A 22,241-nucleotide genomic window follows, 5' to 3' on the forward strand; every position below is an offset into this window, starting at 1 on the left:
TGCCTTCCCTCCAAAATTTTTAGTATAAAAAGGAAAGGCTACAACTTGACTTCGGTTACCATACTTTCCTCATCTGACTTCGGAAAGCAGATAAAGGGAGCTAAAATCTTTTATACCTTTTCCTTCCTGCTGAGTCCGCACTTTAAAGAGCCAACACTCCAGAGCTCACTTCTTTGTGTCCACCCGTACCTCAAAGCCTTTTTAAATCTCTTTGAAAATTCCTCCCAAAGGATGAGACAGCCTAGTCAGTCACTGCAAAGAACACCTCTCTGCCTCTTCAGAGTGAAATGATTCTCAAAGCGGAGCTGGGGGCGGGCACTTCCAGCGGACTTGGCAGCCATCGTCTGTGTGCCATGCAGATGCCTGGAGGACTTCGGCGGAGCGCTGAATGATGCCACACGCCTGAGGAAAGGTGTCACCCACTTGCAATGAGGGCTCTTGCCTCCTATCATTCTCAAGGACAAACATTCAACGCTCCGGAACTGGAAGCACCAGAAGAAAAGGACCATGATGGTTACTAAATAGAAATGCCCTAAAAGGTCACAGGCCACCTGCTGTCTTCGGTCTTCATGCTCAGAAGCTCCACCGTCTGCTCTGATGGCCCCGTTCTATCCAGCCAGCAACCCGCTTTCCACCAGCACTTGCTGGTCTGCCAAGGCTGGTCATCTGTAAGGGCGTATCTCATCCCCGAGGACCAAGGTTTGTCTTCACTTCTGCTGAACCTCTCTTCCCCAGCAGACAGAGGGGCTCTCAGTAAAGATGCAGATTAGAGCAAACCGTGCCTGGCTTTTATCTAACAACCAAGTGGCCTGCGGCCCCCACCTCCCAACTCCCCTCCTCATGGGATTCTCAGGAGCACCTTGTTCCAGATGCTCTGGCACGGGATCACTGGTCATCTCTCCTCCATGACAGAGGGCTTGCTCATACATTTGTGATAGGTTTTTGAAGACTTCAAGTCATTTTTAAATGTTTGTTTAAAAAATAAACCCACTTTTAAAAGACAATATACAATATACATATCCACTAATTTTCTGTAAGAATAAAGTTACCAACAAAGTCCTGCAATGCCTGCCCTTGACTTTTGGTTAGCCGGAGTACTGTTCAAGTGCAAGCGAGACCATGCTGGTCCTCTACTGGGCACCCTCCAAGGCTCTCATCAGGCTCACGATAAAAACAGACATCATCACAATGCATCCTCCAAGACTTCTCTCTCCTTCTCTCTACTCCTCCCATGCCAGCTTTCCTACAGTTCTGCAGGCACACCGCTCAGCCATGTTCCACCATTAGTGACTCAACTGCTGCTGTTCCACCTACCCTGAATGCCCTTCCCTGCTGGGAAAGCTCAGAGCTGGCTCCCTCATCTCCTTCAGACCTACGCTTGAAAGTTTCCCCACTGGGGTGCCTGGGTGGCTCAGCCTGTTAAGTAACTGACTCTTGATCTCAGCTCAGGTCATGATCTCAGGATCATGAGTTCAAACCCCACAATGGGCTCCGTGATGGGTGTGGAGCCTACTTAAATAACAAAAAAGGCTCCCCATCAGTAGGGCCTCCCCCACCCCCAGCCCACCTCCCCAGCTAGCCTGGAAGTCCTTGAAGCACGATCTTTGTCTGCTTTATTTATAGAAATATCCCATCACTACAAACGCCCAGCACAGGGCAGGTGCCAGTACTCCCAAAGGGACCACTCTGCATTCCACATAGTTAAGGAACTACTTTATCTGGCACCTTTTCTGCCTGGACGCATGTCTCTTTCCCCAGGAATAAGTTATATATAAACTTATATACAGGCAGTTCAACGGAACGGACTCTGGCTGTTCCCATTCACTCTGTGTCATCCATCCTTCTATGAGGAGGAGGCCTGGAGAACCCTAGGCCACTGCAATGAGGCCATGCCAGTACAAATCCAGTGTTCTAAAACAGGACGCTCATGCTGACTAAAACAGGGCAGATGAGACTGACCCTGGCTGGGTGCGTGAGTGTTATGTTTGCCTCCATTAGGACAAGGTAAATGAGCTCACTCTGTGGTTACAACACGCTGCCAGGCTCTCTGGAAAACAGTGTCCATCCAGATTCCAAGATACATTTCACTTCTGAAGAGTCTTTACCCTGTACTGAAAACCATCACCAACCTCCATGACAGTTACCCCTGCTGACGGAACCACCCTGAGCTGGGTCTAGCATCTCCAGCCGCTGGCGAGCTGCGGTGCAGGTGGTCATCCATCGCAGCTCCCCTCCTCTCCCTGCCTCTGGCCCCCTGTACGGCCCGTGGTGAAACTTGCTAGCCTTGGCTCTGAGGAGCACTCAAGATGCTCCGGGGAAGATGGTGTGCCAGGCCCCTCAGGGTCCCCTTTAGGCAGACAGCAGTCACTGCGTGCAGGGGCTCTGGCTTCACAATCCCCTAGCGAATGCTGGGCTGAGTGATAACGAGGAACAGTCTAACATGTTGTGGAGATCGAGAAATGTCACGTCTATGACATTTCCGCTAATTTACTAACCTAGTGATTTCATCAGTGCAGAATTGAAGTTAACCTAACGTGGCTCCTTAGTGAGGTCATGTTGACGGCTATCAACCTCCACTCGCTTGGAAAGCACATGAACCATCTATTTCCCAGTCCTCCCAGCTCTGCCAGCAATCCGCCTGAGGCCTGCCTGCTCACTTGTGATGTTTAGGGCTCACCCACTGCTACCACCTTGGTCTCTTTTTGATTTTTTTAGGCAACATCTGCCTGGCAGTGGACTTAGAACTTCTTTCATTCTCGGTGATATTTTAAAGGTCATTTGTTGTTTCTAAATTCTTTCCGTTCCCTGGGATCTAGGCCCCGAGGACTGGCACTCACTTCAAAATATAAGGCCTCTCTGTTCACTTATTCCACAATAAGTGGTATCTATTTACTGAGCGCCAGTGGTGTGCCCAGCCCGACGCCTGGTTTAGAGTCGACATTTCACAGTTCCACCGGGTAGAGCAGCGAAAAGGAGGCCAGCGGCTGACTTCTGCTCAGTCTTTATACCATCAACCCCAAGAAGTTAACCATCTCTCCCTTCCCTCTTCTGAATGTGGTTTGAAAAGCCCCAGGGCTATCGCTGGTGTTTTATTTGATTGTGGCAAAATACATATAGAACAGAAAATAAATCAACCATCCGTAGGTGTACGAATGGCCGTTAATAAGTACAGGCGCAAGGCCGTGCCTTCACCGCCACTGCTTCCAGAACTCTTCCATAACCCCACACAGAGGCTCCATCTCCCTTCACCCAGTCCCTGGCAATGTTGATCTGTGAGTGTCTCTCTAGATTTACCTCTTCCGGATACTCTGTATAAATGGAATCATACATTCTGTGAACTTCTGTGTCTGGCCTATTTTGGTCAGCATGATGTTTTCAGGGTTTATACCTACTTTATCAGGCGTGTTAGCAGCCCTTTCATCCTTGATTACGGCTGAGTATTATTTCTTCGCAGGGACAGCCCGTATTTTGTTTATCCGCAGACACCTGCTGATGGACACTCAGTTTGTTTCCACCTTCTGGCTGTTGTAAACGGTGCTACTATGAACACTGGCACACAACTATGATTTGAACTCCTTTTTTCGATGCTTTTAGGAATACACCTGGTAGTGGGATTGTTGGGTTATAGGATAATTTTATGTTTAACTTTTTGAGAAACTGCCAAACTGTTTTCCATAGCGGCTACACCATTTTACATTCCCACCAGCCATGTACAAGGCTGCCAGTTATTCTTCCTTTTCCTCAATTCTGACTTCACTCAGGACTTTAGGGCTCCTCAAACTATTCTTCCAAGCTTACCTACTAGTCTGGGGCCTTTAGCAAATAAATTTTTAAAAGAAGAATTCAATAGTTTTCTCAAAATCCACCAGGACATACCGTCTTATAATATTTAGATTTTTAACCTCCCACCTCTCCCTTTGATTACGAAAACGAGCTTTGCAATCTGATGCCTGGATCTGGATTCTACCCCTCACTTTCCAGTCAAGTGCTCCAGCTTCCTCCTTTGTAAACTGGGATGTTGAGTGTTTTCGTTTACTATGGCTGCGGTAACAAATCGCCACAGTCATTAGCTTAGAACAAGAGTCATTATCTTATTAACTCTGGTGGTCAGAACTGTGAAATGGGTCTTGTAGGGCTAACATCGAGGGGTTAGAGCCAGATCCCCTGAGGGCTCAAAGAAAGAATCTGTTTTCTTGCCTTTTACAGCTTCCGCCACAGTCCTTGGCTCAAAGCCCCTTTCTCCATCTTCAAGGCCAACAATGGCGAGTGAGTCTTTCTCACATCCTATCACTCTGACATAGACTCTGCTGCCTCCCTCTTCTACTTTAAGAACCCCGGTGATTACCTGGGCAAACCTAGATAACCCAGGATCCGCGACCTCAACTCCCCTTGCCATGTAACCACATATTCACAGGCGCCAGGGATACGACGTGGACATCTCTGGCCAGCATCATTCTACTTAACACAATAACAGCAATACCTTCTTCTCAAGGTTGTTTCTAAATTCTTTGCATTCCTCAAAATACATAGTTCTGAAGACTAGAAGTCACTTAGAAGATCTCTCTACTCACTTACTCAACAAATACCCACTGAATTAATGAAACAAAGCATATAAAGTACTTAGAGCCTCGTACCCAGTAAGCACTTAATAAATGTTACCCATCATCACTGTATGATCCACGTGTTTTATAATCCCTTTTGGCCATGGGATTGTAGCCACAAGAATCCACTTCATAGTCTGAACATTCTGGGACCAGTCTTCCTAAAACCCAGCCAAGCACTACCTTTTTTCACAACCATCAAGTCCAACACAACTTTCCCATCACTAGCCTGTGTATGGGTTACAATAATAGTGGAACCGGAGCATGGCGGATCCCCTCACCATGTCCCCTGACCACGAGGAGATGAAGCACAACGTGGGGCTGGTCAAGAACTCATGATACCATCTGGTTCCAATAGTAGAGCCGAAGCTTCCATCACTGGGTCTCTAACCTGTGTCCAGCCTGCAGCCTTCAGCCCCACCTGGCTCAAAGGTCAGCAACATGACCCCGAAACACGCTGAGCGTGGTGCTCTGTACTTTACTCGCACACGAAGCCTTCCAGCAGGTCCCCAAGGAGAGCTGCAGAGAATTCACTGATTTTGAAGAAGGTGATGATAGGTTTTCCTTCAAGAAGAGTCCATCCTCCGTCAGAACCACACCTTTTACTGAAGGTGCTCACCTCTACCTCAGATGTTGTTGAGATTCCTCTAACGTCACAGAAAGAAGTGGGAGAACATGAAGGTGGCCAAGACCCCAATGTTTGTTTCTAAGCAGCTACCCTGACATTGATCATTATGTCCACCTGAGTTTGATGCAAGTGTTGTCTTTTATCATATTTGGTCCTCCGTTTTTATGATTTTTCTCCTTCCTGTTTTAAGCTGTTTTTCCATACTCACAGGTTGGCAATGAATCCCAGAACAGATGTTTCCTTCCTCTGGTGTCTGAGCCTGGAGCCCCAATTCCCCTCCATGGTGGTGGCTCTGTCACAGAGTCAGCAGGCCTGGGGAGAGCAGCCTCCATACCGAGGTCTTCAGTCCAGAGTGGCAAGTAGGCTCCAGGTCCAGCCTGCAGTCTTGAGAGTCTGGTGTGTGCCAGTCGGAGATCATCATGAAGACACTTGGCTTGAGTGGGAACCGCTGTGAGACTGGGCTTCAGGACTCTGATGGGCCCTTCTCGGTCTCCTTCCCCATGTATAAGAGGCAGGATACCACTACTCAGGCCATTCCATTTGTAGTCCAGATCTTTAAGCTCTCTAATGAACACCTCTGGCCTTACCTGTAAAGCCTCAATCCTTTCCAACCCTAGCAGGCAAACCTGAGTTCAATCCTCACTGCAACAATGTGCCCTCTGGTGTTGTGCCACACAGGTGCCTCAGTACACCCAAGGTGGCAGAATCGTAGACCCCTGCCCATGCACCTGCCCCTCCCCTCGGAGAGCATGACCAGGATCCCTCCTCCCCACCACCGCTGGACTAGAGCTCATCCACATGTCCCTCTGTTGGGACAATCTCATGGCTGCTGTCGAGCCGAGGTGGGGGCAATTCTCCTTCCCTTTCTCAAAAGGCTGGGTCACATCCTCCCATTCATTAGCTCTTGACCACAATTTCCTTCTGTCATCTCAGAAACCATATTATCTTCCTGGTATCCCCTCAGGTTGTTTCTTTCATCTAAGGACAATCCAGCCTTGCCAATAACGCAGAGGAAGAGAGGAGAGCACCTCCAGCCCTTTTATTGTCCTCTGGCACAGGAGAAGCTGCTCTCACCCGGGCAGATACAACAAACTGTGGCCCAGCCCATAGCCTGTGGGTCCCACAACAGCTCTTAGCTTGCTTTCCTGCCCTAAATTCCAGTTCTCAGATCTTCAGATAACCTAATAATCCTTCCTAACTCCTTCTGGAAATTTCCCAGCAAAACTGCTAGCATCTGCATGCTTTCTGGACTGTTTATGCTGTTCCTGGGTCAAGGGTGTGCCAGGAAGGCCAGCTCTGTCCTGTAGGCCGGCAAGCCCATCGGCCCAAATATCTTCCTCACTACATCCTCTTGCTACAGCAGGCCAGGAGCTTAGCTGCCTTCACACCTTCCACCCTTCCACAGCATCAGCACCCCCAGAGGTGGGCAAGCCTACTCATCTGGCCCACTCCTTTGGTTCTGTCTTGATTTTATTTGGGAATTAAAGGCTATCTACGTTTATTTTATGGTTAAAAATTATGACAAGAACACAAATGTAAATAAACAATGATTAATTATACTAAAAATGGCATGAGTGAGGTTTCAGTTCGATAAGAGCCTCAAAAGAAAAATAAAAGAGGATGGTTCAGGAAATAAGGCACAATAACTGTGAGAGTGAGACTGAGTGAGAGAGATTCAGAGTATTCGCTTTAACAGATGACAGCTGGGTAATTTTAATTAAAAACTGTATTTAAAATAGGAATATACACCGACTACACAAACCCTAGTTGATGAGGGAACTCAGTTCTGCTATTCTGAAACCACTGAAAAGCTGGAAAATTATGTTCCCTATTTCAGTTGGTTTAGAAAAATAGGTATTTACTTCCAAGAAAACAAATCTTTAAACTCTATCATCATTGGTGGTATCTTTTGGGTTATACAGTGCTATTTTATACCAAATTATCGACAGGTACACTGGGCCTTGGTCCATGCGTCTAACTCAAGACTTTTTTAGCAACTTTCATTTGATATGGCTCAGAGATTATTAGTGGGGGCTATATGGTTTTCTGTAAATTCAGAGGCACTAAAACAAAATGGTCCTTATGGCAGGACCTCTGCTCTAGGGTGGTGTCTCTAACCTTCCTATTCACAGGGAACACTCGGCAGGTCACAGGTCAACGGAGAGGAGCCTAAAGGTCATAGGTTAATGGGGGAAGAGCCTAAAGGGTACAGAGCATCAGGGACCCTGAGGTCTTATAGCTCTGTTTCCTTGCTGCCGTCAGGCTGCTGTGAGTAGACTTATCCGCAACAAGAATCCGACCTATTTGTTGCCAGGAGTTTTAATATCAGGGTTATAGAAATTTCCATCACAGTCACTTTCATTTAATAGCACTTTCCAAAAGAACAATGGAAGAACTGGAGAGACATGTGCTCCAGATCTCAGTAGCCCAGGAATAAAAATCGGCACCCAAAAAGAACCTGCTGGCAAATTTGTCATTCTGCTCTCCTACAGAGCCCTCAGAGCCAGCACCAAAACTAAGTTCAGGCACAGACCTGGCGGGATATTTACTGACCAGAGCATACAGCCCTAGTGAAAAAAAAGAAAACTGAACAAAGCAGAAAAAGAAAAAAACAAAAAACAAAATGTAACTTTTTCTGTTAGGTTTTCTATAAAAATGTATTTGAGTGCAATTAGATAGATAGTCCATCAGAAAATCTCACTGAGCCTTTAGTCACTATCAGGGAGCATTATTTTCTACAGTCTTCTCTAGATGTTTCTAGTGGGAGTGGGGTGGAAAACAGTCCGTTTGGGATGGTTCTATGAGGTCCTGTTTGTGAGAACAGCGTGGGATTCTCTGGCCAGGCCAACAGTCCCCCCACCCATTGTCACTAGAACACCTCCTACTGCAGGGAGGCTGACAGGGCAGCTCTCGCTAGCGTGGTACCTGCCATTCCTGGTATCGTGCTGCCGCATGTTCTTGATAAAATGAATCTTCTTAAAGTTCTTTGGTCTGGGCGAACCTGAGAGAGTTCGACATCTGAAAAATAAAGTCATTTCAAAAACACGGTCAGTTGCTTCTAGGACAGCTGAGACATCTCCACACAAAGACAGGAAGGAAGACCAGACAAATGGTTTGAATCACCCCCAGGATAATGAGGACAATACGGCTAGAAGCTTAAAAAAAAAAAAAAAGCCACACACCAACGAAAGACAACTTCCTTGATAATCCTGATAATCATTTATATGGGTCTCTGGAAAGCCAGCTAATGAAAACTATTGTCCTCAGTTACAATAACATAACCCCCACGGATTCCAAAGCCATTATTCTTTCTTGTCATCTTAAAAAGAATCCTCCTGTATCAACACTGGTAATGGGAACAGAAAACTGTAAATTTAAAGAATTTACAGGGGGAAGAAAAACACTGGAAAATTTAGTTTAAGAGCAATGCCAAATCATTTTTCTTCCATAGCAGGACTCTGGCCTGAACCACCTGGACGGCTGTTCCAGCTTAACTTGCTTAACTTGTACGCCTAGAAGTCATGGCTTTGAAAGGGCGGCTGTTTTCTTTCGTTTTTTCCTCAATATTCATTTTTAAATGAATATTTGTTGAACAAAATGACTTGGATTCAAAGTTACTTTTTTCCTGGAATATATGACACTGCTTGCACTACAGGACTAACAACACACGACAGGCTACAAAGATCTTGTTTGTGTATTTTTCAAAGTTACCTGGCAAACTCTAAAGTTATACAACTGTAACAACAAGAAAAAGGGCAAGAAAAAAAAAATCAACAAATAAGTCTGAAATTTGGTCCTGTCTTCAGAAAAGGAGCTGCGACGTCTCTGGGTTTCTGCTACCCATTTTTTTTTTTTTTTTTTTTTTTTGTCTACTTAAACCTGTCTGACCATTGGCCCCAAGGGCTGGCTCTTGCCACGGGGTGTGGGTACCTGGGACCTTAGGCTTCAAAGAGTGAGTTTTAGAGCAGTAGTGCCTGGATTCCCAAAGCTATGCTGAGCTCTGGGGCTGGGGCCACCACCGATGGTTGGTAAGTTCTGAACTCTGAGGCTTCAGGTAAGACTGACAAGATGACCCAACAAGGAGGTACAGCTGAGGGCTGGTGGGCCACGAGGGCATGCTGGGGTTCAGGTGTGGGCAACAGGGAGGGTCACAGACCTGCACAGCAACTCCAAGGTAAACTGGGTGCTGTCCCTGGCCTAGACGTCAGGTGTATGTTTCCCCAAGCCCCCTCATTCACCCTCTAGTAAAGACCCAGTCTTCCTAGAAGCCATTCCCTGAGAATGCAGAGAATGATTTTTTTTCCCCACTTAACTTGGAAAAAACAACACATTGAAGTGAATGAGTGCAGGCTAAAGCAAAGACATGGTATCAGACACTTGGTAGGTTTCATCGGGGGAAAAAGGGGGTTCCCCAGTCCTTGGGTCTAGAGAAGGGAAAGCCCCCCTGTAAGTCATGTCCACCACATCAGGGCAGGGTCCATGGTCCATGCACACCACCCATGTGGGCGTCTAAGATACTTCAGCAGAAACCACGGTCCTCGCTGCTTCCAGCCCCAAACTCACCAACTCTGACACCCTATCACTTGTAATATATTTCAGATCCCTCCTGGCCCTGTTGTGAGGAATAACGCAACGTTATATACAAGAGATTCACAAACTGTCAGGTGACACATTCCAATACATCTGTACAAACAAGTAAATATTTGTATGCAAATCTCAGTGTTGTGATTATTAACATACCATTAACTAGAAAGCATGCATATTGTTACTATTTGTTTCTTTTATTCTTAAAATTGTAGCTATCACCACTGGTCCTGAATTCCTGGTTTTAGATTCTTTCAAAGACCTTTATTTAGTTGATGTTTCCTGTGGCCTCCACTCGGGGTCTGAATAGACAGCACCCATCAATCCCCCTTCCCACTCCAAGTTTCCAAACTCAGAGTTAGTCTTAACTGAGGTTCAACAGCACGGTGCCTCAGTCTGCCTTCTTGGGGCAGCTCCCTGGAAGCAGACCGAGGACCCTGAACTGCCTCAGTTCTACCTCCAAAATGACCATTTGAGTCTGCAGGCCCCAAATGTCTCTCTCATACACACTACACACTGCAGAAGGTTATAGAGACATGTAGCTACTGGAGAGAAGACAATCTCCGAAAGCATAAGGCTATGCTTCCACTGGTTTCTGGAGAGAGCCAAGTGTCCAGCAGTGTCCTCACACCCTTACCCTGCTTCCTCCCAAATAGCAGAGCTTCCTGAGCCAGCCAGACTGAGGACAGTGGGCCAAGGGCTCTGAGGGTAAAGGATAGGTATTCCTGCCCCCCAGCAGCTGGAAGCTGGTACCCTTCAGGTTTAAGCACAATATTCCTCTGCCTCCTGCTAGAACTGGAAGTTGGCAACAGGGCCACAGGTGGTTGTTGGCACTCACAGGGGAAGGAGGAGGCACCAGTAATCACTAAATGGTGCAGTAGCCAGTACCCATCAACCCAGACAGGCTGGAAAACAGGGGCAGGTGGAGATGGCTGGCACATCTGCCACCACCAAACTGAGGTTTTTCTGGACACCTCATAGCAATGTCCTGGGCCTTAATAAAGGTACCAGGTCACCACTAGGCAGGTGCAAAGTCCAAAGCCTCTCATTAGGAATACTTAACTCTTGGTGTTCTAGGCAGGTGCAGGACACTAACTTACTAGCAAACTGTGATATGCAAGAGAAAAGTGAGACTTTCAAAAAGAATGTATCAGCCCCCAATTATAAGGGCATATGCTACTAATCTTGCCCCTCCTTCAGCAAGTTGTGTGTTGTCTTGCATTTTTTTAAAAAGCATTCAACTAACCCACCAGGGAAATCTAAAATGTTTTAAAAGAGAACTGTGGCATTAGCAACAATTGCCAAGGAAACTGGAAGACTGAGCCCTCAGTTTGTGGCAGGTTAAGCAAAGAACGAATTAATTTCAGTATCCATTTAAAAACATACATCTTAAATGATGCAAAATTAAATTAGGATAGAATTAAATTAAAAACTAATTTAATGAAAGATTAGCTCTTTCTTGTTAGCACTGATTACAGCCTACACTTAATTATGCAAAAGGTTTTTAATAGATGCCTTGCAGCCATTTGTTCAATGTGCTGAGTTTGAAAGCAAGCTGGGCTAATAGCCTTCCGCCCCCACGGTTCCCAGAACACTTCAGTATCCTTACTGGTACATTCATTTCACAAAACTGCCAGCCAGAAAGGACCTCAGAGAACAGTCAATTTGCCCTCCCATTTTACAGATGGGAAAATTGAGGCCCCAGAGAAGCTAAATAAAATGTCCAAGGCCCTGTAACCAGTTAGTAGAAGAATCAAACCAAGAATTCAGGACCCCAGACGCCCAAATGAATATCCCTTCTGCTATACCATGCTAATTTTATTTCCGAGAAATAAGTACATTTTTAAGTTAGTTGTTATTTTTATTCCTATTGTAATCCACACAACATTACAGTAGTTTCACGTGTACAATACAGTCATTCAACAATACCGTACAGCATCTAGTGCTCATCCTTTCTAAGTAAATATTAGAACTTTGAAAAAAAAAAAAGTCTATTATGGAAAATAAAGCCTTCCCAAACCGCCCAAGTTCCCCCTGGTTTCAGACTTGTTTTTTAAATTTTGTATTTACACAAGATTTGTTGGAAATTAAGTATTCTATAAGTAAGTGTTGGATAAGTTATATAGCTAAGGCAGATAAGCCCGTTTTACTGTGGTCATTTGTAGTATCCGACAACGAAGGGTAGAGGGCAGAAGATCAGCCTGGGTGGACTCTGGAAGGAAGGTACAGAGGTGAACATGCGGCACGTGACCAAGCACACAGCACCGTACTCCTCCTCGCCCTTCTCCCCACCCCCCTTTAACCACCTGAATCCCTGAGGACAGAGTAGCATATTTTTACCTGGTTTTCGCTGACTCACAGCTACTACACTGTTTTAACTGAGGCTTCTCACAGCCTCTGGACACACCAAGCGCTTTTTAGTCCTATTCACTGATCTCCCCATTTGTGGCCAAGAGTGACCTTAACCTGCTCCAATACCAAAGCCGCTCACAGCCACCTGAGAACATTTTTCCTCCACTTTCGAGGATTACTCTGGACCAGAGCCAGCTCCCTAAGTGGACTTTTTGTGCAGCTTTTTACAGGACTACCTAAGGAAACAGCCTTCTCCCAACATTTAATAGCGAGGGATAGAAGAACACTCACACCCAAGCCACATTAATCACACAGTCACACGCCATTCACCCTAAACGGGTCCCAGAGATTACGTACATTTTTAGAAAGACTTTGAAAGTGGAAATCGGACCGGCTGGCCCTGACTTTTGTCTTTGCGACATCCGCAGCTAGACTCCGCTATCACCCAATACTTTTGATCAAATCCGCCACCGACGTTCCAGCTTCTAGCCAGGTAGTCCGTGGACAGGACTAACCCGGGAGCAAAGCCCCAGGCTGGGAAGGAGCGGGCTCTAGGGTGAGAAGCCTCGGTCCACAGCGGTGCTCTTTCAAGCTCAAAAAAGGAGCCCACACTCCGGAAACTGGGCCAGGAACCAAAGCAAAAGGTATGCGGACGTGGATACCGGAAGCTGGTCTAGCCAATAGGAGCATACGTTCTTCCATGGGCCGCCCTCGGCGCAATCCAGGCGCATGCCCTGTGAAGCCGTGGCGCATGCCCTGTGAAGCCGTGGCGCCTGCCCTGTGAAGCCACGGCGCATGCCCTGTTAAACATCTGTGTCCCATCCTGGCTCAGTTCCTTCTGGCGGAGGAGCACCCCGCAAACAACTGCGCTGAACCGCCACGACGATCGAAGGAGCTATGCTGTGTCAATACAGTCTCCTCCACTCAAGAAGGGCCAGGGGAGACCAAGACATAGATGGGGGTGGGCGGGGAGGTGCAGGATGAGAGCAAGGAAAGCTGCCGAAGGCACAGCACAGTTCAGCAACTGCTATCTCCCAAACACCTTGCAAGCAAGCACCTTTCCAATCCCAGTGGAGAAATCACTTTCAGCCCAAGGAAGCCCTCACAGCTATCCCCATTGAGTTCCCCCAGCAACTGGTGATGGAGTCATGTGGTGGGCACCTGCTAATGAAATCCAGGATCGTGATCACTATGTCACTGCGCCTAAGAAAGCTGGGACAATGATGAGCTCGTCTTCAAGCAGCAGCTTTCCCATTGCAAAGGAAACAGCACGCAATCCACCATGCAAACTGGGCTTTCCCAATACATAATTGACATTTAATACTGCTCTAGTGGTCCTCAGACTTGGTGTTTCCAAACTATGAGTCTGGGGATCAGGCCTCCATTTAAAAAGATTAATTCTGCTGATCAAAGGCTTAAAAAAAAAAAATCAAACTTTAGCTGTCATATTGTACTGCAGGCCACTTACATACACATAAATGCAACAGTAAAAACTTACCTCCGCAGAGGGGCATTCTCCTCAATATCTTCCAGGGTCTCCAAGGATGATCTCTGGGAGATGAGGCGACGTCTGCAGGAAAGAGGGAAGAAAATCTACAAGTTAAAACCGGATTGTAAAATGGATCGGCATTTCTATAATCTAAAACTGTTCTAAAAACTAAAGTTCATTAAAAAAAAAAAAAAAAAAAAGACTAGACAAAAGCTGTCTTTAAGAGGCTGTCATGTTCCCAGCCTGCACCCTAAATGCCAGGCCCATCTCACCCTGCTGAATTTTGCCCTGGTTAATAGGGCCACTTGGTTGATCAGGGAAGTGACTGATGTTTTTACGCTGCAGTTTTATCAAAAAAGACAAGGTCCCTCTTATTTAACTTGGAAACTGCAGTTTTTATAAAACATTAGATTATACTGTTAAGTATTCAAGTACCCCATGGTCTGAACCAAGTTAACTGATAAATATTACATTTTAAAACCATATTAAATAAAATCTCAAAATCATTAGGATGCAATAAAAAAGTTATGGTCTCTGGATGGCCATGATTTCAAAAGCAACTAGCAACGTGGAAGACATTACTCCTTTGGGAAAGTTTCTCCGGGACCATAAGATTAGACACCTGGGCATGATTAGGTAAAACATGGACTCTTTGGGGCTGCTAAAGAATTGCAAACCACCAGCCAAAACCTCCTTAATCTAATTCCTTTTGCCAGATGAAAGAACAGGTGAATCCCATGGTGAACATAGAAGACCCTGGCATGTAGTCTAGGACCCCACAGGCTCTCATCCAACATTCAGGCCAGGGTGTTCACCCTAGACAAAGAAGTCCATTCACAAAAGCACATAACCTGACAATTTCCCTATCAAAAAGCTGTATCCACATCTTCCTACACCAGGAAAATAAGGTGCTTATTTGGAAAAGAACCAAATTTGAGGGGCGCCTGGCTGGCTCAGTCAGTAGAGCACTCAACTCTTGATCTCGGGATTGTGAGTTCAAGTCCCATGCTCGGTATAGAGATCACTTAACAATAAAATCTTATGGGGCAGCTGGGTGGCTCAGTGGTTGGGTGTCCAACCCTTGATTTTGGCTCAGGTCATGATCTGGGGGTTATGGGATCAAGCCTTACATCCGGCTGAGTGTTCAGCTCAGAGTCTGCTTCTGCCTCTCCCTACTCATCTGTGTTCTTTATTATGCTATTAATTAACTAATTAATTAAATCTTAAAAAAGGAAAAAAGTAGTCTGTATGCCCAAGGTGGGGCTTGAACTCACAACCCTGCGATCAAGAGTCACGTGCTCTACCAACTGAGCCAGCTAGGTGCCCCCGATTTGTTTTCTAAAAGCCAGTACACCTGGGACACTTGGGTGGCTCTGTCAGTTGAATGTCTGCTTTCAGCTCAGGTCATGATCCCAGGGTCCTGGGATCGAGTCCCAGCCGGGGGTCTGCTTCTCCTTCTGCCTGCTGCTCTGCCTGCTTGTGCTATCTCTTTCTGTCTCTCTCACTCTCTCCGTCACATAAATAAATAAATCTTTAAAAAAAAAAAAAAAAAAAGCCAGTAAAGCCAGTACATCTGATGATCTCTTCATGAGTTGAACAGGTATAGATTCACACACACACACGAGAATTTAAGGTCTGGTACCCTTAAAGGGAATAAAAATCAAATCCCAAATACCCACTGGTTCCTTTAAATTTGGTGACTGTGCTTCTCTTCTTCATGAAGGGAACCCAAGCAATATCCATTTGACCTTCGAACACCATGGGACTGGCTGTGCAGGTCCATTTATATGTGAACATTTTTGATAACTACAGAACAGGACTGCAAGTATATTTTAACATTCCTTATGGTTTTAACATTTTCTTTTCTTCAGATTCCTTTATTGTAAGAATACAGTATATAATACCTATAATGTGCAAAATATGTGTTCATCAACTATTTGTCATTGGTAAGGCTTCCTTCTGGTCAAAAGTAGGCTACTAATAGTTGTAGGGGAGTAAAAAAAAACAAAACTACACGCAGATTTTCCACTACACATAGGGGTAGGGGGCAGTGTTCCTAACCCCCACGTTGTCTAGGGCCAACTGCATATATTCTCTGAGATAGATATACAGAGCTTGCAAACAACATTATAGTCAAAAGGCACCCTGAAAACAAAGATACGATGCCCGCCCTTCCCACATAAAATAAGCCTGTGTTCACGGCCACAAGGGCATGCCCTGTGGTGTTAACCCAGGGGTGCTCCTCTCTGCCTCCTGCCACCTGTTAGATCCTTCCAAGGCATGTAATAAACTCTCCCCTTGCTTTCTATCCTCAGAAAGCCCAAAATGGAAGAGAAGGCTCAGGGCAGGGGGCTGACCTTCACCAGGCTCTTTCCACCCTTCCGTCGGCCTCATAAGCTAAGTCCATTATGACACAAAGTCCTCATCCCTGGGCACAGGTAACAAGCAGAGGTCTACGGCACGTTTAAATGACTGACAATGCATACCCTTATTGGTAAGCAAGCAGATATTAAGTAAGAGCCAAAGCATTATGTTCCGACATCAACAAATGGGAAGACGCAGTGACTGGTCCTCCCATGGAATTGGCAGGTTTCCCTGCCCCGTCTGAGGGTTACGATCTGGGCCTTTCCACACAGTCCCTGAATACTTTTGAGGCCAATGTGGCTCATATTCAACTGTGCACACAGTTTCCCTAAAGCCCCCAGACTTATTTGAGAACATTATCTTCCAAATGCTGACTCTGTCTAGACAAGGAAGTGCTAATTGTGAGGAGACTGCTTCTCTGGACACACCCCCACCTGGACCAAATTAATTCACTTATTGTTAGGGCCGATGGTTTACTGCAGAGTGACTCACCGTGTGCTTCTGACACTCGGGGCTGCTTACTGAATCCACTGACACTGAAAACTTAAGGAAAGGTCACTGGGAGAAGAGAGGGGGAAAAAAATCACATGGAAAAACACATGACTGGGGTTAACAGGGGGAGAGACGAGGCAGGACCCAGGGCCAGTATTTGGAAAGTGTCTTTTAGGCAGAAGTGTCAGAGCGGTAACCATGAGTAGCTATCCATACGAACTGGCGGCGGTAGAGGAGCTGCCCGGCCACCCCAAAAGGCCTCCTGGCCACCGCTGTTGTCAACCCAGTCGGCAGCAATTCTGGGGACCTGTGGAGAGTGAAGGGCAAGGTGGGAGCTGTACCCGGGACATCTTCATCAGGCTTTCTGGAAAGGGGCTGTCTCTTCTTAGCATTGTAAACCGAGTGCCTCTGAGAGAGAGAGCTGATGGGGGCAGGGGGCGAAGTGCCAGAAGAGCCTCACCAGAGCTGAACTCTGAGCTCACTGCTGTCCCTGCTGATCAGGAAGCCCAGGCAAGGTCATCCTGGGGGCCAGCTGGGTCACCTGGTCAAGGGCAATCCCCTTAAGGGGGTGGGGGGGGGGCGTGAAGCAGCAGCTTGGCTCAAAAGCAAAGAGCAGACAGTGGGCACCGCAGGGAACAGCGTGGGACTCTGACAGGACCAGCAAGTGATGAGGAAAATGGCCTCTGGCCTTAGCCTCAGTGTGAAACAAGAAGTTAAGTTTGGATCACTGCTCTCTCCCTTGGCTGCCCATTGGGACTCCTGGGGCCCTGTTAAAAATCTCTAGGGGGCAAAACACAAGATTTGAGAGCAAGAAGGGGCGTGGGCCATCTGGGCCAACCAACGCTATCCTCACAAAAAGGCAATTTCCTCCGTGGCTCCAGCCCTGCCCATGTAAGCGCCCCCTTCCTGGCTATGAGACGGGCCACTGGAGGGCACAGGTAGGCCTTCACAGGTGTGAAGGAAGCGAGGGCCTCATGGATACCTCAGTCAGACAGGTGATGGGTGAGCTGAGGTCATGGCTTCAATCTGCTCAGACAGTTATTATGACCCCCCCAAAAAAACCCACAACCACCACAAAAATAACCTATAACTAATTTAGTCATAAGACATGCACACACTTGTAATTTATTTGCTTTTTACCTATGTCTTTCACCCACTGACCATCTCTAACCCCCAGACAACCTGAACCGCACTAGACAGTGGGCTGACTCAAGCAAGGTGCCATTCATTCCTTACTTGTCTGGCCTAGGGATAGAACATGTTTCAGCAAACAGTAGGGACTCAATTAATGCTGACTGAATTAAACAATGAACTCCATCATCAGGCAGGTGGGTTTCGTGGACTTTTCCCAGAAAGCATCTGATCTTTCCCTCAGTGCTTTTCTATACACAATGATCAGCGGGCTCGCTCTACTCAGTTTAGAGTTCCCAGTTTGGTCAACAGAAGCCCCAACATCATCCTCAAAAAGCTTCCCAGTGTCGCATTACAACAGGAAGTCGAGGGAGGCAAAAGACACTCAACTAGTGGAAGGGCGGGAAGGGACAGCTGAGTAGTCTTGGGTATAAGGCATGCTGCTTAAAACGGGTTTCCTCTAAGGAGGGTGCCTGGGTGACTTGGTCATTAAGCGTCTGCCTTCGGCTCAGATTGTGATCTCAGGGTCCTGGGAGCTAACCTCGAGGTGGGCTCCCTGCTCAGTGGGCAACCTGCTTCTCCCTTTGCCTCTGCCCTTCCCCCAGACTTGTGCTCATGCTGTCTCTCATTCTCTCTCAAATAAAATCTCTTTCAAGGGGGGGAGGTGGTTTCTTCTGTTAGAGCTTATTACATTCATTTTTCCAAGTGGAATTTGAACTGCTTTGTGACTATGAAAGGAATACATCTCACCAGAAAAAATCCAAAGCAGAAAACGTGTATGGAGTAGAAACAGAAATGACCTGTAGGTGTGGGGGAGCAGTCCAAGACCCTTTTGGGGTCTCAGAGACCTCTGAGGATGATCAGGGTGCAGACCCCCTCCCCCAGATCAAGCTGGTGCTACAGAGCTGTAGGCCAAGAGTTAGGGCTGGATATTGAAGAAGCCCCACCTTAACCAAGAGACATAGGGAGCTTCCTCTCTTAAGTCTCCCTTTCTGACTGTATTCAAAGCTCCCAAGGAGCCCAAATAGGACCTAGCAAGACAAGACAGGGAGGCCAGTAGCCTAGAGGTCTGGCCTCTTTAGCAGACAGACAATCTCGGTAAAATGTTCTGAGATCCTCCCCCTGTCTCTTGCATCTCCACTTCACAGAACTAGTCTCTTGTTCCATAAATAGTGTTCAGCTCATGCACAAGAGGTGTTCCTTGAAAGCAGAGCAGAAGTCTGTAATTGGTAAACTTATTTACAAGGGGACCTACTGCTTAAAGGAACCCTAAAGAGAAGAACCTCCATATGTCCAAGAATTGACACTGTCATTGATACACCTTTTGTGAAAGTGCTGGTTTTCAAATACCAGGCTTTCTGAAAGCCAAGTGCACCTCTAATCCGCTGTTCCTCCTTTCATTTCTTCAACACGGCTCTGAGCTGTTGACATCACAAAATCATAAGCTTACTCGACAGATTCAACAAGTAAGTTATGATGACTTTGTTCGTGATTTGGCAAAAGTTGAAGCCAAGATTCCAGATGCTCCTTTAGCAGAAGTCAAATGAGACCAGGCTCAGTGAAGAAGCAAATTGTTTTTGTACCAATACATATGTGTTCACAGATGAAGAAAGAAAAGTCAGCTGTCACCTCTTAATAGAAGCAACATACACAGTCTAAAAGCAAAATTGGCCTAAGCTTCAGCCTGAAGATATGTGATTCAGACCCAGGCTTAATTCTGCTTTCCATGGATCTCAAGCTTTGTCCAGTAGCAAAGGTGGTGATGGACCTGAAGCTGGCCCTTACTGCCCACCTGGGAATGGCCGCCTGTCCGACTGTGTAAGCCCGGCGGAAAGTCATGGAATCCATCACTGCAGGGCCATTCTGACTGGGCCAGGCCCCCAGGCTGGGGCCATCAGCCAACACCCTACCACACCAGTCAGCCCTTGTCCTGCCTCTGAGCAAAGGACACATGGCTGGCTTGCCTGTGCAAGGAAAACCTTCCAGGGCAGCTCATGCATCTAAAGCCAGCTCCACACCTGGAATATGGACGGAAACAATTCAAATCCCCAGTGGGTCATGGAAATCTTCCTTGCAAAAGAAGGAAAATAGAGGATTATCTTTAAGAAAAGGAGAGGGTCACCTGGGTGTCTGTCAGTGAAGCATCTGACTCTTGATCTCAGCTCTGGTCATGATCTCAGCATTGTGAGATCAAGTCCCCCATCGGGCTCTACACTCAGTGCAGAGTCTGCTTGAGGTTCTCTCTTCTCCCTTTGTCCCTCCCCCTGCTCGTGCTCCCCCCCACTCCAATAAATAATCAAAATCTTTTACAAAATTAAAAAAAAAAAAGGAGGAATGGAAACGGATTTTGAAAGTGGCTATGTTTTAAAATTTCTAGCTGATGAATCAGGCAGAAATCAAATTTTAAAATCAGTGCACCAAGCATTGCCAATCAGCTTCTTCAAATAAGATCTGTTTCTACATTTTTATACATAGGTCAAGAAAGCAACTTTAAATGTTTACAGAGAAGACAAAGGCATTTGGCTTGCCTGAGTTTGCTTTCATTTCAAAGTCCTCATCAGACTCGCCAAATCCTGGAAAACCAAGGTGTGAGGTTATCTTGGTATTTAGGGCTATTCAGAGGCAGACTTGTTGGCAGGATTTAGTAAGCGGCCGGGCACTCGGTCCTCAGATGCCCACGTCCACCCTGCCCACCAGCACCTGCTAGCACTTTGCAAAACACTCTTTCTGTCACGTCACTCCCCGGGGTAAAAGCCACAAAGATTCACTGTGGGAACAGGTCCAACTCCTCTGACAAAGGGACTAGATGGGGAGGTGAGAAGACAGCAGTGTCACACAGCACCCTGAGCCACCACAAAGGCCCTTGCCCAGTCTCCTGGGACACCGTCACGGCATCAGGAAATAAAGGGGCCAGCCAGGACCACAGACTGCGTGACAGGGCTGCATCCTACACCCTGCTTTGCCTTGTCCTAGAGGGAAGGGCCTTGCCCTACAGCTGAGGGAACCGAGTTGACCAAATGTGCAGAAAGGCAAAAAGCAAAAGTGGGCATAATGGTTTGGGGAAAAAAAAAATCAATCAATCAATCAATTAATCAGGGTCCAGAAAGGTTTGGGGTTTTGTGTGGCTGAGAGATGAATGATGTTGTTCTTGCCACACGATGTGCCAGATACCAACCAGGGGGCGGGGGTAAAAGAGTGGGGACCTAACCAGGACATGGATGGGAAAGAGAGATGAACAATGGAAAACCACCCAGGTTGGCTTCACCCTGGAGACAAAAGAGCCCTATTGATCTAACATAACCAACGCAGGAAGTGTGGGGCCAACTCAAGAATGTCCTGATTGGGCATCAGACTCTAAGCAATCAGATCCAGGGGTTCTCTGCAGAAGAATGGATTCCCTGGGCCTGGTGGGGGTCGGCGACTGGAAATGCAACACCGGGGCCCAGAGTCTAAGGCCAAGAGAGATCAGGTATGGCATGTGTGGGAGGCAGAAGAGGGCATGAGTGAGCTCAAAGGAGAACCAAAATTTAATTGGGAAGAGGCAAGGAGAAGGAGCAACCAGACTAGCGTGGGTGGTTTGAAAGGTAAACTCGGGGCAGATTTCTCATAACCTGCCTCACCAGAGCTCAACAGGATGGAACACCAGGTATGTACCAGGCACAATCCTGGAAGCAAAATCAGGGAAGAACCTAAAAAGAGCTGGGAAACACGCCCCCCAATCAGACGCCCAGGGTCGGTTCCAGAAGAGGCTGGAATGGGTGCGTGGGGCTGGGGTTGGTGCCACGTTAAGTGTGAGCCCACCTTCATGCAGTGTGTCCTTCTGACAGTGGAACAACAAAAGAGGTGTGCAAACCCCTGCAGGGTTCCCATCGGGGAACGAGGGTGCAGATGCAGTCGGCTGGTGGAGGCCCACGGGCACCGAGTTATATCAGAAAGATGCGCGGCCTCCACTCAGCTCAAGCCTTTTCAGGAAGCATGTTGCATCCAGGACCTTCTTCTCAGCCCTCAGGATGGGCCCTTGTCTTAAATATCGCACCCTGACACTGGGTTGAGCATGGGGGGCCCCACTTCCTTTCCCCATCATTAGGAGGCCTCATGGGCGCTTTGCAGGAATGCCTCTGCAGGCTCAACACTTTCTAAGCCACGTACATTGTCTTCTATTGGAAGCCAAACCAGGGCTCTCTACGCCCAGCTGTATGGACTTTGCTGCACAAAGGCTGAGGTGCACCTGCTCTGGGAGAAAGCCCGACTCTGGCGGGAGGGGCACCTCTCTCCTGGGCTCCCCAGTCCTGGGAAGGTGAAAGGCCAACTTAGCTAATTCAACTCCAACCAGCAGGGAGTCAGGCAGGCTGGTTACGTCCATATCAGTATTTAAAGGGACCTTTAGGAAGCTGCCCTTCCAGCATAATCCCTCCCCTGAGTTTCTCCCTTGGTTCCCAGCCTGACCTTTCCCTGTTCTAAAGGGCCTTCAGAAGAAATGGATTTTGACAGCTCAGAAACAGCATGCAATTATTTATAGCAAATTCAGGATTGACGGGGTTCCATCAATCTTTATTTTCTAGTTTTCCAGATTAACCTCAGCCCACGCTCCATAACAGTT

The 22,241-nt window shown here is 47.1% G+C and overlaps 1 protein-coding gene across 3 annotated transcripts in view; it reads right to left on the reverse strand.

Annotated features, from left to right (window-relative positions):
* The window catches only part of CABLES1 (Cdk5 and Abl enzyme substrate 1), a 109,356-nt gene that overhangs the window by 49,943 nt on the left and 37,172 nt on the right, over positions 1 to 22,241 (reverse strand). For 2 of the 3 annotated variants that reach the window (XM_082698760.1, XM_082698759.1), the window contains exons 2-3: positions 13,664 to 13,735; positions 8,155 to 8,247 (exon numbers count right to left, since the gene is read on the reverse strand). In XM_082698760.1, coding sequence (XP_082554886.1) covers positions 8,155 to 8,247; positions 13,664 to 13,735 — 165 coding nt within the window. Of the gene's footprint in view, positions 1 to 8,154; positions 8,248 to 12,522; positions 12,795 to 13,663; positions 13,736 to 22,241 lie in introns of those variants that run through there. The other variant, XM_082698761.1, reaches the window with a different exon arrangement.

Source organism: Mustela nivalis (genome assembly GCF_964662115.1).
Source record: "Mustela nivalis genome assembly, chromosome: 14".
In the NCBI taxonomy this organism is placed as follows: domain Eukaryota; kingdom Metazoa; phylum Chordata; class Mammalia; order Carnivora; family Mustelidae; genus Mustela; species Mustela nivalis.